Here is a 16,961-nt window from a genome sequence, read left to right on the forward strand (position 1 = left end):
GGCAATCCCAGGCACAAATAGAGGCTGGGCAGAGAATGGATCGAGAGCAGCCCTGAGGAGAGGGACTTGGGAGTGATGGTGGACAAGAAGTCTAACATGAGCCGGCAATGTGTGCTTGCAGCCCAGAAGGCCAACCGCATCGTGGGCTGCATCAAAAGAAGCGTGGGCAGCAGGTTGAGGGAGGGGATTCTGGTGCTCTGCTCTGCTCTGGTGAGACCCCCCCCCCCTGCAGTGCTGCGTCCAGCTCTGGAGCCCCCAGCATCAGGAGGACGTGGAGCTGTTGGAGAGGGTCCAGAGGAGGCCACAAAGATGATCAGAGGGTTGGAGCAGCTCTGCTGTGAGGCCAGGCTGAGAAAGTTGGGGCTGTTCAGCCTGGAGAAGAGGAGGCTCTGGGGAGACCTTAGAGCAGCCTTCCAGTGCCTAAAGTCCTGGACAGGACAAGGGGTAATGGTTTCAAAATAGAGGGAGGTAGATTTAGATTGGATATTAGGAAATTTTTTTTTACAATGAAGGTTATAGAACACTGGAACAGGCTTCCCAGAGAGGTGGTGGAAGCCCCATCCCTGGAAACGTTCAAGGCCAGGCTGGATGAGGCTCTGAGCAACCTGATCTGGTTGGAGATGTCCCTGCTCCTTGCAGGGGGGTTGGACTAGATGACCTTTGAAGGTCCCTTCCAACCCTAACCATTCTATGATTCTATGATTCTATGATATAGGCGTACTCTGCATATACTGCGTTTGTTTTTCTGGTAGTTGTTTCTTTCTAACGTAAGTCTAGGTACATATTAAGGCCACACAGAGCACTGGAGACACTGTGATTTTTTTTTTCTTCAAGTAATCATATACCATTCTTCCTTTACTCTTTGGCCATTTTGTTACAGGCATAATGTCTAGAAAATCTCTAGCAATAGTTTATCCAAGTTACTGAATTGAAGTCAGCTGGGTTATAAAGTGGTATCAAAGTAAATATGTGATAAAATGCTTTTAGGCAAACAATCAGAGGAGAAAGTAACTTGGCATTTGGAGTGGCTATGACATCAGAAGGTATCTTTGATACATCAGTATCAAGAGAAAGCTTTCCTACAGGTAGCAGTCTGACCTTCCCTTAGTGCTAGCTGTTGAAATGCAGGGTGAGGAGCATCAAAACTATGTTTTGGACTGCTTATGTGCTGCGTGGTACCCAGTTATTCTGGACGCAACCCCATAGACTTCTATATGCAAGCCCAAGACCCCAGCTCTCTATCTCCAGCCTAATCCAGATTTTATCACTCTCTGGTTCTGTTTTCAGACTGTTCCCATTTGCACATGTCACCTCCAGCGCAAGAAAAGCAATTGCAGAAATGTTGGTCCTCAGGGATGGATCCAGGTGTCAAGCTCCCATAGTCTGAATCCAGGCATCGGGAATCCCCTGGGGGACCCTGTTGTCCATATCTGTGGGGTGTCCGGAGGTCACTGAGATCTGGGATGCTCTGACATTGCCAGGTGGCCCTGGGAGGCAGAAGGAGGAATGAGAAAGAGGAGGAGAGAGGAGGAGACCCTTATATCCCCATCTTAGGAGGGGTGATCATGGGGCATCTAGGGGGACCAAGGGACAATTGATGGCTCCTGGGGGCAACTGATGGGTCTAAAGGTGAAAGTATGTGACCCTGGGGGAAAGTGGGGGCATCTGGGTCAATTGACTGTAACTGGGACCCTGAAAGGCACAGTGAGAGGTCTGGGGAAAAATGGGGAAAAGTGGCAGGGTCTTAGGGGAAATTAGGGAATCTGGGGGAAGCAAGGCAGCCTGGAGTTGTCCTGGATGCAAGGGAGGGGTCCTGGAATGGGCCAGAGGACAATGGGAGTCACAGGGGGAAATAGGAGGCCCTGTGAGTTTAGGAGTCCCGGCAGCCTACAGCTGCCCCTGGACACCTGGGTCCCGTCACATTTGTAGGGAATCTCAAGAGACTGAGGGTCCAGAGGGAGTTCTGGGAGCCCCTGGTCTGCAGGGGGCTCCAGAAGCATGGGGATTTTGAGGGTAAGGTTTACCATGTCAGGAAGACTCACACCAGCAGCAGGACGAGCGCCATGGAGCCAAGTGCCAACACCAGCCTCAGCCATGCTGTGTGGTGTGGGGCCATCCTGCTGTGGGGCAAGCACAGCGCAGCGCTGAACCGAGCCTGGAGTGCCAGCTCTGCTGCCACTCTGACACTGTGGGGACTCAGGCACCTTGGGGCGCTGTGCCCCAGGGACCGGATGTCCCTGCAGCACCTGCTCCAGCCACAGACCTCACTGCCCGCAGAGAAGCCAGGCATTGGGAGCTCCTCCTCCACTCCATCTGTCCACCATGGACACAGGTGTCCTGGCACCCCGCTTACACCCCCATGCACCCCTCTCCCATGGACCCAGGTGTCTGTGGTCCCACTCCACCCCACACTGCTCACTGACCCCAAGGCACTCAGGTGTCTGGGCCCACCGTTGAGGTAGAAGTACTTAAGAACCATGCGCTCAGAAGGGACCCCTCGGGGACAGGCAAGGATTTCCGAAGTAGGGTCCTGAAGGGTCAGACCAAGAGCTCCATCTGCAATCCCATGCAGCTCCTCAAACATTGACAGATCTTGTGTGTGCATCTGAGGCACAGAGGAACACATCAGTGCAGCCTGGTCCTCCGGGTACACGAAACAGCAGACGTGTGCATGCAAAGGCACCCGTGTCCTGCACATGCTCGTCATGTCCCCTCCATGCTTCTTGTCCCCTTTGCTCATGCAGGTGTTGGATACCTGGAGTACCAGGGGCACTTAGTGAACAATCCAGACCGAATGGAATTGTTATGTTTGTGAGCAGCAGGCCTCAAGGACATCACTGAAGCCGCTTGTGAGAAAGTAATGAAGCCGCCTGTAAGAAAGTACTGAAGCCACCTGTGAGAAAATAATGAGGCCGCCTGTGAGAAAGTAATGAAGCTTCCTGTGAGAAAGTAAACGAAGCAACCTTGAGAAGAAGGAAAACAGCTGGCATACGTGACTGGGGGCTGAATGTGAAGCAGGGTGCAGGTGGAGAGAGCCGTGCGTGTGAACATGGAGACTTAACGAATCATATTTTAGCTAGGAGCGCGTGCATGATATAGTTAACCAATTAGTAGAGAGCTTGCGTATGATACGGAATTAGAAGGGCTATATTAACCGGGATGTATCAACAATAAATTGGCATTTGCTTGATCATATTGGTCATCAGCAGTGTCCGTTACTTCCGCGTCAACACGCAGGTGCATGCCCCTCATGTCCCACACATGCTCCTCATGCCCCATGTGTGTGCACACAGAGATGCACAAGCAGAGCATACAGAAAAGTCACTTCCTTCACAGACGCGTACACACAAGTGGACATGGATCTGCAAACACACAAGCGACCTGCCTCTTGCTTGTGTGCACCCTTCACATGCATGAGCATTTGCATGCATCCTGTGCATGCTTATACACATGCTACTTATAGCACACACACCTACTGTAGAAGCAATACCTGCATCTCTTGACAGTCCTCATGCCAAGTGCACAACTGTGTGCGTGCAGGCGGTGGGACCCATGCCCAATCCTCTCATGAATATCTACATACACTTTTGCACATGCATGTGCAACTCATGTCCTTAGCAAACATCCAGGTAATGGGCAGGTGGTGGGGGGTGTCGCAAAGGGTGCGTCGCAGTGCAGCGTAAGGGCTGGGGGGGTGCTGAGCCCAGCTTGGATGCCCATACCTGGGCAGTCCAAGAAAAACTGGCAGTCCATGGGATAGCGGGTCACACGCTGGAAGATGCAGGCACTGGCTGGTACCCAGGGAGGAAGAGACTTGGTGGTCCCAGGGGGATGTTAGATGTAGTAGGGGACAGGGTGTGGCAAGATAGAGGGATAGGCACTCACCACAGGGAGGGACGCACGTTGGAGCTGGTGGGGAGGCAGCAGCTTTAGACTGGGGATCATTGTGGATCCACATCCCTGTGATAAGCCGTAAGGGCTCAGCCTTTGTTCAGCCCAGAAGGGTTCCCTGGGGGCCCAGGCCCTAGGGTGGGCCAGGTTGGGGGTGCCCTAGGGTGTAGATGTCCAGAGTGGGGGGGCCTGTGACAGTCCCTTGAGTGGAGGTCCTGGGTGTTCCCCAGGGTGGGAGTTCTGAATGGGTGATAGCACTGGCCCTGTACCTTTCTACAGCTGGCTCACCTTCACCCAAATTAGAATCAGAGAACCCTAGAATAGTTTGGGTTGGAAGGGACCTTTAAAGGTCATCTCGTGCAACGCCCCCCGCCCCTGCAAGGAGCAGGGACACCTGCAACCAGATCAGGTTTAGGGTGTCTCTGCACACGCCTCGGCCCAGTCGTGCTGACGGGGTCGTCACCTTTGGGGAGGGATGTGTGCATCACCCCTTCCTCCGTCCCACTGCAGCCGCTCACCGCTCCTGCACCTGTTTGGATATTATTGAATACCAGACTAAAGTCCGAGAAGATTTACACGAAGCCCTAGTGTTTGAAGGGAAAAGACTTTTTATAGATGGCTCCTCTAAATATTTTAATGGAAAACACTGTAGTTAGCCGTTAGGGCTTCCCTTTATCGGGAAGAACCTGTTTGTGGATCTTGCTGAAAGTATAGCGGGAGAATTGGAGGTTACCAACTGTTGGGTTTGTGGGGGTCTTCTAATGAGTGAAGAATGGCCATGGAAAGGAATCAGTTCAGGTCCCCTCCAAATTCAAAGGTTTTCACGACACACTAGTCCAGACACACGCAGGGTCTAAGGGAGTGACTGTGAATTACTTGAACCTTCAAGCGCCTGTCATTCAGAACAACCAGCCATGCCTGTGTTTCTATATGCATTCATTCACAAAAGCAACCAACTAGTTTCAATATTTTCTTAACTGGTTGTTTCCTGGGCTGCATCCCCAGCAGCGTGGCCAGCAGGTCGAGGGAGGGGATTCTGCCCCTCTACTCTGCTCTGGTGAGACCCCCCCTGCAGTACTGCATCCAGCTCTGCAGCCCCCAGCATCGGAAGGACGTGGACCAGTTGGAGCGGTGTGAAGCGACAGGGGATGAACTGACCATCACCCCCATTCCCTGTTCTCCCCTGTGCCGCTCGGGGGGAGGAAGGAGGTAAAGTTAAGCCCGGGAAGAGGGAGGGGTGGGGAGGAAGTTTGTTCTCTGTCTCATTCTCCTGCTTTGGTTTTAATATTTTTCCCCGCGTTGAGTCTGTTTTGCCCATAACTGTGACTTTAAGGATCTCTCCCTGACCTTATCTCAAACCTCAAGCCTTTTCTCTTATATTATCTCTCCCTATTCCCTCGGAGGGTGGGGGGAGTGAGAGAGAGACTGCGTAGCTTGGTCCCGAACAGGGCTCAACTATGACGCTAAGGAAGTCCAGTTTCCAAAGCTACATATCTAGGTAGCAATAGACTCCTCTTGGCATTTGAAATAAGCTGGCAGATGGGAGGTGAGCGCTGGTAGTGTGTTTGGGGGTGTGTGTACACATATTGTCCCTGAAATTGCCCTCGCCCTGGTGGGGCTTGGAGGGCTCGCTCGTCTGGGCAGGTGCGACTGCCGTAGCCACGGTGACGGGAAACAGAACTGGGGTCCACGCTGCCCACTCTGCCTTTGTTACCTCAGAGAGCTCAGTGGCTGCTTCTGAATGAACCTGTTGCCTGCAGAAGCAGAGAGGAAGGGCTGTGGGTGTCAATGGCCAAGTGGGAGGCGACGGCTGAGCAGAAGGTGTGCGGCGTGAGGCAGTTGGAGGTGCCACAGCAACGGTTCCACGGCCACCGGGAGCTCAGCTCCGTCCGTGGTGACAGCCCGATGGCGACGTCTCCACGGGGCAGTGGAGCCGCAATGGCTGCCGCGCAGGTAGCCAGGTCGGAGGGCGAAGAGAGGAGTGCCGGTGCCGGGCAGGGCCGGAAAGCAAAGCCCAGCCAGCGTGTCCAGGAGCTGCGCGCCATCTTGGCCTTGCAAGGTGCTGCCCCTTCGGTTTGGCGGGCGTAGCCCAGGGTGAGTGGGGGCTCTTGGTGCGCCCATCGTCCTGCATGGTACCAACACCACCTTAATGTCCTGCAGAGCAAGGGAGGAAGTTTCTCACGCAGTCACGTGAGGAAAAGCTCAGTCAGAACAGAGAGCTGCTCCCCGGCCTGCGTGAGGTTTTGGAGGAGGACGCCCATGCCCTGGGCATTGCCCAGAAGGTACCGACAGGTCCCGTGTGCTGTGTCCCTGCCTGGTGCTGGTCCTGCAGAGCCAGCTCCTGCGCCGGTCCTCTCCGGGAGCAGACTTTGCAGGGCAGCAAGAGGACGTGACCATCCCCAGGCTGGCGGTGATATTCTCTGCCCCTCTCCTGCCCACAGCGCAACAAGCTCACCATCTCCGAGGCTTGCGGAGCGCAGAAGCACTTGGACGTTGCTTTGGCCAGGAAGACAGTGGAGGTAACAGCAGGGTCCGGTGGGCGTGGGCTGCTCGCAGAGGGTCGGGGCTCCGGGAGCGCTGGGAAGAACAGGGTGCACAGCGGAGGGACGTGGTCCTGGCACAAGGACAGCCCCACAGGGCTAGTGTGGTGCGACACAGGGTGTTCACGTCTGTTGCCATAGGTCCCTTTTCACCGTGGGAGCTATCCACACGTGTCCTCCTTTAGCCCCCTCAGCGGATGCTTTGCTCCAGCAGAGCTCCTCGCCTTCCCACTCTGTGTGTCCCCAGGGCTGCTCGAATTCCTGCGGGCTCCAGCTGCACCCCTGGGAGAGAGATGCCGTCTCTGCCCTCGGCTGCCTGTCCCAAGGGTATCACCTGGTCATAAGGCCATGGAAATAGAGGCGCCGGCCCCGCGGAGCTGCCTTTGCCCAGGGGCCTCTTGCAGGGACAGAGTGGCGCCACCGCTCTCTGCCAGCTTCTGCATCTAGGGCACTGGTTGATTTTCTTGACGCCCAGCCCCCGGTCTGCGTTACACGGAGTCCCTAAGCCCGACCCGCCGCTGCCGTCAGCAGATGCCCACCTCTCCCTTATCCCAGTCAGCCCCCCAGAGCAAACCGCTCCCAGATCCCGTCCTGCCAAGGGAGTGACAATGTCCCGGACCAACATCCCAGCGTCCCCGGCTCTACCTTGGGAGGAGTTTTCCAGGCAGGACCCTCTTCTCCCTCGGGTGTCCAGTGAGCCCTGTCTCCAGCCTGGCGGACTCTCGTGCGCCCATCCAGGTGGGCCAGGAGAAGGTCCGGGCCGAAATCTATGACCGAGCAAACGTGTGCAACATGCTGCTGTACCAGATGAGGCAGCGCAGCCAAGTGCTGGACGAGCTGCAGCAGAGGTGGCAGCGGCAGCTGCAGGCTGCCGCCAAGGATGAGAAGCGGCACCAGGCGCAGGTGCAGGTAGCCAGGACCCCTTCCCAGGGTGGCAGCACCCGGCGGGGGGCTCGAACCCAACCCCTCCGTTCCCCGGGTGGGCACTGGGCTCAGCACATGGAGTCATCCCGTGTCCCCCCACCCGTCTCTGCCCCAGGCAATTTGCCAGCTGGAGAACAACATTGAGAAAATGTTCACCGCAGTTCACACGGGACAGACGGTGACCGCCCTGTACTTGGCAGTGCGGGATGTCCTGAGAAAGGTGAGCTCCCCTTCCCTGGGCCATCGGCCCTCCCACTCCCCCTTGCAAAGGCAATGAGGTGCCCCAGGGGCTGCGCTGGTGGGATGTCCTCCTGGCTTGGTGAGGTCCTCCTGCACCCCTCCATCCCCTGTCACAGCGCCAGGGACCCCCAGGGCTCCGTGAGGTGACATGCTGTGGCTCCCTGTGTCCCCTGTCCCAGGAGCTGGCCCACCTGCCTCCGCAGCTGGACCTCCTGTGCGGGATGGCTGAGCTGTGCCACGGGGAGTTGGAAGACATGGAGCTCATAGCCTTGGATGCTCTCAAAGCTGCTGATGTAACCAAGGTGAGATGGGGCAGGGCATCTTGGGGCCCTCTCCCACCCTCCAGAACCCACAGACAGCAGCACGCGCCCGGGCTGGTGAGTCTTCCTGCAATAAAGAGCAAAAGAGACTGAGCTGGGCGTGCCTGCAGCAGCCAGGTGCCTCCATAGCTCCTCCCATGTCTTGCTCTTGGGCCGGGCCGCCCTGGGGTCAGCCAGCCTGAAGCACCAGGCGTGGTGAAGGCAGCATGCTCCATCCTTCAGCCCTCCCCGCCCTCCTTCCACCCCAGTTTCCTACCCAGCCCATTTACACGGGGGGTCATTTTGGACGCTGGCCATCCCAGAAGCTTGGCAGGTCCATGCCAGCTTGGCAGCCACTTCTCCCTTCCCTGATGTGCTCCAGGAGGACATGGCCGAGATGAAAACCCGGTTTCTCGCAGAGAGAGACCACAGGTATCGCTCCCTGGCCACCCTGAAGGAGCACACCAAGAGGCTCTGGCTGAAGGAAGCAATGAAAAGGCACCAGAGAGCGGTGAGCTGGGGGCAGCCGGTGCAGGCAGGGCTGCGGGCAGATGGCAGGCATCAGTGCCAAGCCCCCCGTGGGTGTGGGGGCTGCAGGGCCAGCTCCCCCAGGGTGCTAGCAGCTCGGGGGGGTGACAATGAACATCCTTGCAGCACGGCACTGACGAGTTCACCGTGGACAACTCAACCCTGAACCCAGATGACCCACTGGTGGGTGAGTGCCTGGTGGGGTGCGGGGGGTGGGGGAGCGGGACGAGGGCGCAGCTGCCGGCATCCTTCTGTGCCGCTTTCCTCCCACCACAGGTGCCACACTGGAGGCCACCAAGTCCCGGCTGGGGCACGAGGCCTGGGTGACCGAGAAGATGGAGAAGGCCAAGGCTGCGGCGCAGTGCTCCTGCCTCTGGGTAACGTAAAAACCTGTCTCTGCTAGAGAACCCAGCGCTGCTCGAGCCCCGGGGAGCCAAGACCTCTCTGCTCTCCTTGTTTCATTGCAGGGTTATCTGCTCTGCTCTGTCCCTGGAGCCCCCCAAAGCCCCTCTTGTGCAGGCAGAGATGGAGCTGCCTTTCTCCACGCCACGAGGCTGAAGTGGTCCATGGAGCAGAAACCGCTCCGAGGCCATAGCTCAGATCCTGCACCCTGCAGGAGCACCCTGGGCTGAGTCCTCATGCTTTCCCCTGGCTAGGACATCCCCATCAGGCTCCTGGAACAGCAGAAGTCCTCGGTGGACATGGAGGCCTACCTGAAGGAGTGCAAGGAGAAGAAGCAGGCGCTGGAGCAGACGCTGAAAGAGCTGGAGCTCAAGCAGGCGGAGCTGAAGTTTGGCCAGCCCCCCGGCACAACCAGGTACTGCTGGCCTCGGCCCAGTCGTGCTGACGGGGTCGTCGCCTTTGGGGAGGGACGTGTGCATCACTCATTCCTCCGCCCCACTGCAGCCGCTCACCGCTCCTACACCGGGAGGTTTTCTGAGCAGGGTGCTCCCCCAACTCTGGTCCTGGCAGAGCAGCCAAAGCTGCTGCTGCGGCAGCAGGACCCTTGCTCCTTGCCTGGCGTGGGAAGTTGGGTTGCCAGCAGCATCTCTGCTCTGCAGTTGGAGCGGGGACAACCTGAGCAGCTTTTGCAGCAGGTTTAGGGTGTCTCTGCACACCTGTGCAGTTGTATGGATGTGAATGTGGTTGGCTCCAGGATACTGGAGGAGGAGCTGAGGATGAAGCTGCAGCGGGAAGAGGCCCGGCTGGAGCGAATGCGAGCCCAGATGCTGAGGAATCGGGAGCTCCTGCTGGAGTTTGAAAACGGCATTGACAACCTCTTTGTCCGTCTGCATGGCATCACCATGCCCGGCCAGGTACCCACGTGGCCCTGGGGTGAGCACGACCCCGGCCGGTGCTCGGTGGTGCAACAGCACAGCGCGGTGACACTTGGGGCAGCCACCCTCACCCCAAGTGGTTCATTTTCCCCACCAAGGTTGTTGTTCTCTCTCTGACTCCAGGATGATTCTGTCAAGGCCAGGAGGGTGGAGGAGAAGCTCCAGCACTGTGAGCAGAAGCTGCAGTACCTGGTGCAGCGAGTGGCCGACCTGCCCACACACAGGCAAAGCCCTGACGAGGAGAACGAGGTGCGCCGGGACTCAGTCCTTGCTGTGGTCTTTGGGGACCCACACGGGGTTCTCCCGCATGGCCCATCCCAAGCCGTCCTCCCAGCTGGGAGGATGGAGGTGGCCCCAGGGAAGAGCCATGGAGCAGCTCAGCCCCAGGTGGCCCTGGGCACTGTGGGGCATCCCCCGCAGAGGGGCATGGAGGTGGGGTGCCCCTTGGGTTGTAACTCACCTCCCCGTCAGCAATTACCCCAGGATGTCTTTCACAGACTTTTGTGAAGGTCAGAAACATTCTGGAGCAAGCAACCGCAAACGATGCACAGAACCTGAAGGTTTGCTTGAAGGACATAGGCAGTAGCGTCCAAGGTAGGAGAGCACAGCGGGGACACGTCCCCCAGCGACTGTCGCAGCCCCTGCACGCTGGGATTTCTGAGTGTCTTTGCCTGTCTATCTCCCACTGTCCCAGCAGACCCCAACCGCTCCTCTCCGCTCTCTCCTCCAGACCCCTTTGATTTCGGTGACAAGGACCATGACCTTGTCCTCACGCGGGAAGACATCAAGAAGCAGGGGCTGCACGTGATCGAAAGCAAGAAGAAAAGCAGGAAGAAGTAGCGGTTGCGTCATGAGAGCCTTGGATGCCCGAGACCACCAGTTATACCCTTTTCCTGGCACGTTTAATAGAGCAGATCTTTTTCATTCCTCCCAAGCCTGCGGTAAAACTGGCACAGGGGGCCTAGGTCAGTTCTGTCTCCCGGGACGCATGGGGGTCAGAGCCTGAGGGGTGCTGAGCTGGGTTTGGAGGCAGCCCCATCCTCCTGTCCGTTGCCCAGCTGCTCTCCCCGCAGAGGTGGGGATGGGCTGGGGTGGGGACTGCTTTGCCGGCCAGCGCAAAGCTGAGGGCGAGCTGGCTTTCTCCCCCTTCGTCCTGTGGGGCCAGCACCTTCCTGCGACGTCTGCCCCCCAGGCAGCTCTGGGACACCCATGGGCTGGCGTGTGTTTGAGGCAGCTATGGGGCAACATGGGGCAGTGGCCAAGACCTGGACGGGTATCGGACCCGAGGGTGGGTGTTGTGGTGTCCGTGCATGGGAGGGGAAGGGCAGAGCCTGCCTTGGAACGGAGAGGGAAATCTGAGATGAAGCCCTTAGACTGGGGCTGCCTGACCTGTCATAGCGTCACTGAATCCTAGAATAGTTTGGGTTGGAAGGGACCTTTAAAGGTCATCTCGTGCAACACCTTCAACCAGATCAGGTTGCTCAGAGCGCTGTCCAGCCTGGCCTTGAATGTTTCCAGGGATGGGGGGGATCCACCACCTCTCTGGGCAACCTGGGCCAGCGTTTCACCACCCTCGTTGTAAAAAACGTCTTCCTTATATCCAGTCTAAATCAAACTTCCTTCTAGCTTAAAACCATTACCCCTTGTCCTGTCACAACAGGCCCTGGTAAAAAGTTTCTGCCCATCTTTCTTAGAAGCCCCCTTTAGGCACTGGAAGGCCACCAGAAGGTCTCTGCCGAGCCTCCTCTTCTCCAGGCTGAACAGCCCCAGCTCTCTCAGCCTGGCCTCACAGGAGAGGTGCTCCAGCCCTCTGATCATCTCTGTGGCTCCTCTGGACTCGTGCCAACAGGTCCGTGTTCTTGTGATGCTGGGGGCTCCAACATCAGTGGGAGGCGGTTGGCAAAACGCAGCCAGCGTGTCCAGGAGCTGCGCGCCATCTTGGCCTTGCAAGGTGCTGCCCCTTCGGTTTGGCGGGCGTAGCCCGGGGCGAGTGGGGGCTCTTGGTGCGCCCATCGTCCTGCATGGTACCAACACCACCTTAACGTCCTGCAGAGCAAGGGAGGAGGTTTCTCATGCAGTCACGTGAGGAAAAGCTCAGTCGGAGCAGAGGGCTGCTCCCCGGCCTGCGTGAGGTTTTGGAGGAGGATGCCCATGCCCTTGGCATTGCTCAGAAGGTACCAACAGGTCCCGCGTGCTGTTAGAGGCAGCGGGGCCGAGGGCCCGGCTCTCGCACGTGGGGAGGCGGGAGGGTGAGACCAAAAACCCCACCAGTCAGGCTTAGGGGCCTGCAGGAAAGGATGCAAGAGTCAAGTCATTGGCCCCACCAATCACGCCTGTCGGGAGAGCAGCACACGGATGACTGCTGTGGTCTTTGGGGACCCACACGGGGTTCTCCTGCATGGCCCATCCTGGCCAAGATTCCCCTGCAGCCGGTGGTGATGAGCATGGTGGAGCAGGTTGTCCCCCTGCAGCCCATGGAGTTCCACGGAGGAGCAGAGATCCACCTGGAGCCCGTGGAGGACCCCACACCGGGGTGGGGTCCGTCAGCAACTGGCTGAGTGTGTGGAGTGTGTGGAGCTCTGCCTGGCGATGGAGGAGGAGCTGACAGAGAGCTTATGGGTCAAGATTAGATGATGGGGATGGACAGGGGACATTACGGTGGGGGTCTGTTACAGGCCGCCTGGCCAGGAGGACAGAGCATATAAAGTGCTCTATAGGCAGATAGGAGCAGCCTCACGGTCACAGGCCCTGGTCCTCATGGGGGACTTCAACCACCCTGACATCTGTTGGAGAGACAACACGGCAGGGCACAGGCAGTCCAGGAGGTTCCTGGAATGCGTGGATGACAACTTCCTCCTGCAGGCGATAGAGGAGCCGACAAGGAGGTGTGCCATGCTCGACCTTGCGCTCACCAACAGGGAGGGTGCTCACCAACAGGGAGGGTGCTCACCAACAGGGAGGGGCTGGTGGGGGATGTTAAAGTAAAGGACAGCCTTGGCTGCAGCCACCATGACATGGTGGAGTTCAAGATCCACGGGGCAGCAAGGAAAATACACGGCAAGCTCTCTGCCCTAGACTTCAGGAAGGCGGACTTCGGCCTCTTCAGGGACCTGATGGGCCAAGTGCCATGGGAGGTGGCCCTGGAGGGAAGAGGGGCCCAGGAAAGTTGGTCTATATTCAAGGAGCACCTCCTCCAAGCTCAGCAGAGGTGCATCCCGATGAAAAACAAGTCGGGCAAAAAGGCCAGGAGGCCGGCCGTGGATGAGCAAGGAGCTCCTGGACCAACTGAAAGTAAAAAAGGAAGCCTATAGAGGGTGGAAGCGGGGACAGGTAGCCTGGGAGGACTACAAAGAGGCTGTGCGAGTGGCCAGGGATAAGGTAAGGAAGGCCAATGCCCTGGCAGAACTGAATCTGGCCAGGGGTATAAAATGCAACAAGAAGAGCTTTTATAGGTACATAGGGGACAAAAGAAAGTCCAGGGAAAATGTAGGCCCCCTCCAGAAGGGAACTGGTGTCCTGGTTACCCAGGACATGGAGAAGGCTGAGGTTCTCAATGACTTTTTTGCCTCAGTCTTCACCAACAAGAGTTCCTGTCCCACCGCCCAAGCTGTAGAAGGTGCAAGCAGGGACTGCGAGGATGAAGAACCGCCCATTGTACTCAAAGAGCAGGTTCGGGATCATCTGAGGAACCTAAAGGTGCACAAGTCCATGGGACCTGATGAGATCCATCCGCGGGTCCTGAGGGAACTGGCGGATGAAGTTGCCAAGCCACTGGCTATCATATTTGAGAAGTCGTGACGGTCTGGTGAGGTCCCCGATGACTGGAAGAGAGGGAACATAACCCCAATTTTTAAAAAGGGGAATAAGGAAGACCCAGGTAACTACGGGCCAGTCAGCCTCACCTCTGTGCCTGGCAAGGTCATGGAGCAGATTCTCCTGGAAACCATGCTAAGGCACATGGAGAGCCAGGAGGTGGTTGGTGACAGCCAACATGGCTTCACCAAGGGCAGATCGTGCCTGACCAATTTGGTGGCCTTCTATGACGGGGTGACGGCATCGGTGGACAAGGGACGAGCAACTGACATCATCTACCTGGACTCGTGCAAAGCTTTTGACACTGTCCTACACAACATCCTTCTCTCTCAACTAGAGAGACATGGGTCTGATGGACGGACCACTCGGTGGGTAAGGAGTTGGCTGGATGGCCACACTCAGAGAGTGGTGGTCAACGGCTCAATGTCCATGTGGAGACCGGTCACGAGTGGCGTCCCTCAGGGGTCCATGCTGGGCCCGGCCCTGTTCAACATCTTTGTTGGCGACATGGACAGTGGGATAGAGTGCACCCTCAACAAGTTCGCCGACGACACCAAGTTGTGTGGTGCTGTCGACACGCTGGAAGGGAGGGATGCCACCCAGAGGGACCTTGACAGGCTGGAGAGGTGGGCCCGTGCCAACCTCATGAAGTTCAACCAGGCCAAGTGCAAGGTCCTGCACCTGGGTCACGGCAATCCCAGGCACAAATACAGGCTGGGCGGGGAATGGATGGAGAGCAGCCCTGAGGAGACGGACTTGGGAGTGCTGGTGGATGAGAAGCTTAACATGAGCAGGCAATGCGCCCTTGCGGCCCAAAAGGCCAACAGCATCATGGGCTGCATCAAGAGGAGCGTGGCCAGCAGGTCGAGGGAGGTGATTCTCCCCCTCTACTCTGCCCTGGTGAGACCCCACCTGGAGTACTGTGTCCAGTTCTGGAGCCCCCAACACAAGAAGGACATGGACCAGTTGGGGAAGGTCCAGAGGAAGGCCACGAAGATGATAAAAGGGCTGGAGCACCTCTCTTATGAGGACAGGCTGAGAGAGTTGGGGCTGTTCAGCCTGCAGAAGAGGAGGCTCCGGGGAGACCTGATCGCGGTCTTCCAGTACCTCAAGGGGGCCTACAAGAAAGATGGGGAAAGGCTGTTTAGTAGGGCCTGTTGCGATAGGACGAGTGGTAATGGTTTTAAAATAGAGGGGGGTAGATTTAGATTAGAAATTAGGAAAAAATTTTTTACGATGCGAGTTATAGAACACTGGAACGGGTTGCCCAGAAAGGTGGTGGAGGCCCCATCCCTGGAAACGTTCAAGGCCAGGCTGGATGAGGCTCTGAGCAACCTGATCTAGTCAGGGATGTCCCTGCTCCTTTGCAGGGGGGTTGGACTAGATGACCTTTGAAGGTCCCTTCCAACCCTAACCATTCTATGATTCTATGATTCTATGACCGCAACCCCCATTCCCTCTTCCCCCCTGCGCTGCCCGGGGGGGGAAGGTGGTAGAGATAATGTTAGGCTTGGGAAGAGGGAGGAGTGGGGGAAGGTTATCTTGTTCTCTGTCTCATTATCCTGCTGTTTGTAGTAATAAATTAAGTTTTCCCCAAGTTGAGTCTCTTTGCCTGTAATGTTAACTTTAAGGATTTCTCCCTGTCCTTATCTCAAACCTCGAGCCGTTTTTCTTACATTATCTCCCTCTAGTCTCTTGGAGTGTGGGGGCAGTGAGAGAGACACTGAGCAGTCTGGTCCGGATCAGGCCTGAACTATGACACAAGCCTACACTTAACTAAGATTAATTCTTTGTTGATTTTAATGCTAAAAATTACACTGGCTTATAGATAAGAAGCATTCTAATGAAGAGGGAGTCCCTAAATGTTTAAAACACATGAGCGGTACAAAAAAGTATAGGTAACCAATCAATTATTTTATTGTGGTTATTACTTTGTAGAAAATGCCCCTTGTACTTCTAAGAGGCGTGCTGGCTGTGTTAGATACCTAGCACTCGCCACTGCCACTACAGATTGAAAAGAAATGAGTATCTCAACTCAGTATGTTGATTGGCTCTTGCATAGCGGGTAAAAGAACTTCTGCTTTGGGGAAAACTGATGGCATGAGGCACATCAGTTGTAAGAGAGAAGTCAAATCCACAATAAATTGTAAAAAGAGTGGGTTAATGAAGTGTAATGTTAAATGATACAGTCGTTTAACAAGATTCAATGGCAAGGTACACTGCATTATTTACTGCATACAGGACAAGGTCAGACAAAATTGTCAGGGAGATCTTGCCGTTTAGCGGTGCGTTTCAGAAAGGGCCCCTTACTTTCGAAACTCCTAGTCCCAGACTTTATCAACTGTTAATGTCTAAAAGACTACATATGCACAATGTAGTCTTTATCATCTTAGCAAACCTTTCAATGTTAGGCATCCTGTTAATCCTGTTGTGGCAAGAAATCGCTCAACTCCGAGGAGTAACCTTGAGAGGCATCCCTACTGTTGGCGTGCAGCTCACTCTGCTAGAAAAGAGCTCAATGATTCCTCGGATGCCCCTGATTGATAAAGTATGATTGACTTGCAGCTATAGTTGCATGTCAGCAAGATATCTGGGCCACTTTTCCACAGAGACCTTGGATACCATGTTCCCATCCGTCCCGGTCTCCAGCTTCAGCAGCATGCAGCCATCACAATCCCCACTGGTGTTTATGGCTTAAGTGGGCTGGGGAGCACACAGCCCTAAATTGTCATTCACAGAATGCCAGGTGTATTCCCCGAATCCTGTGTCCCCAGCCTCAGGGTCCTCAGTCATTATTATTGGGGTGGTGTTTTGGTTTTTTTTTGGCAGCCACAGGACTCCCTCCCTCTTTTCCAGGCAAAAGATGCCCTTACAGATGATGATGGTCTTGAAAGGCCTCTTCTTGTGGCTCCCAGTGGCTCTTGGTGAGTTTGCAGGAACAAATACCTGAGAGCAACACCCTAGCTGTCAGCTGTCATCTGGCCAGCTTTACTTGTTGGTTGATACGGCTGGAACTGTGGTGGTCCAAGTGCTTCCTGAGCATGTGCTTGACTGTAACTGGCTTTTGGACTACCAGGAAGATGGACAGTCCCCCAGGTCACGTTGCTGCTCTGGCTACTGGACCAAATGGCTTGCTTAGTGTGCAAGTCTCCAAGAAAAGGGCACGTGCATTTCTGAGCCTGAACTGGGGATTGCCGTACAGGGGGACTGGTGGAGAGGTACATCTCCTGACCTATGCAGCTCAGTGCTCACGGAAGCAGTGAGGGAAAATGGTGGGGCACCGAGTAAACCTCAAGATCATGGCTGTGCCGTCCCCTCAAGCCTGAGGTGATGCCTACCGATGACAAGATGACTCTGGGTGAGATGAACTGCAGGACCCTTACTGCCAG

At 56.1% G+C, this 16,961-nt stretch overlaps 1 protein-coding gene across 1 annotated transcript; it reads left to right on the forward strand.

Moving 5' to 3' along the window:
• The first annotated feature begins 3,608 nt into the window (after positions 1 to 3,608).
• On the forward strand, positions 3,609 to 10,599 carry LOC147601507 (coiled-coil domain-containing protein 183-like). Its single transcript, XM_086744685.1, has 16 exons — positions 3,609 to 3,629; positions 4,967 to 5,100; positions 5,652 to 5,950; positions 6,052 to 6,173; positions 6,333 to 6,410; positions 7,170 to 7,334; positions 7,471 to 7,575; positions 7,775 to 7,897; positions 8,277 to 8,405; positions 8,549 to 8,609; positions 8,699 to 8,799; positions 9,079 to 9,239; positions 9,579 to 9,738; positions 9,883 to 10,008; positions 10,257 to 10,353; positions 10,490 to 10,599. The coding sequence occupies exons 1-16, from the start codon at positions 3,609 to 3,611 to the stop codon at positions 10,597 to 10,599; spliced, it is 1,992 nt and encodes a 663-aa protein (XP_086600811.1).
• The last annotated feature ends 6,362 nt before the right edge of the window (positions 10,600 to 16,961 follow it).

This window comes from Chlamydotis macqueenii, chromosome 3 (assembly GCF_036417535.1).
Source record: "Chlamydotis macqueenii isolate bChlMac1 chromosome 3, bChlMac1.mat, whole genome shotgun sequence".
NCBI classification, from domain to species: Eukaryota; Metazoa; Chordata; class Aves; order Otidiformes; family Otididae; genus Chlamydotis; species Chlamydotis macqueenii.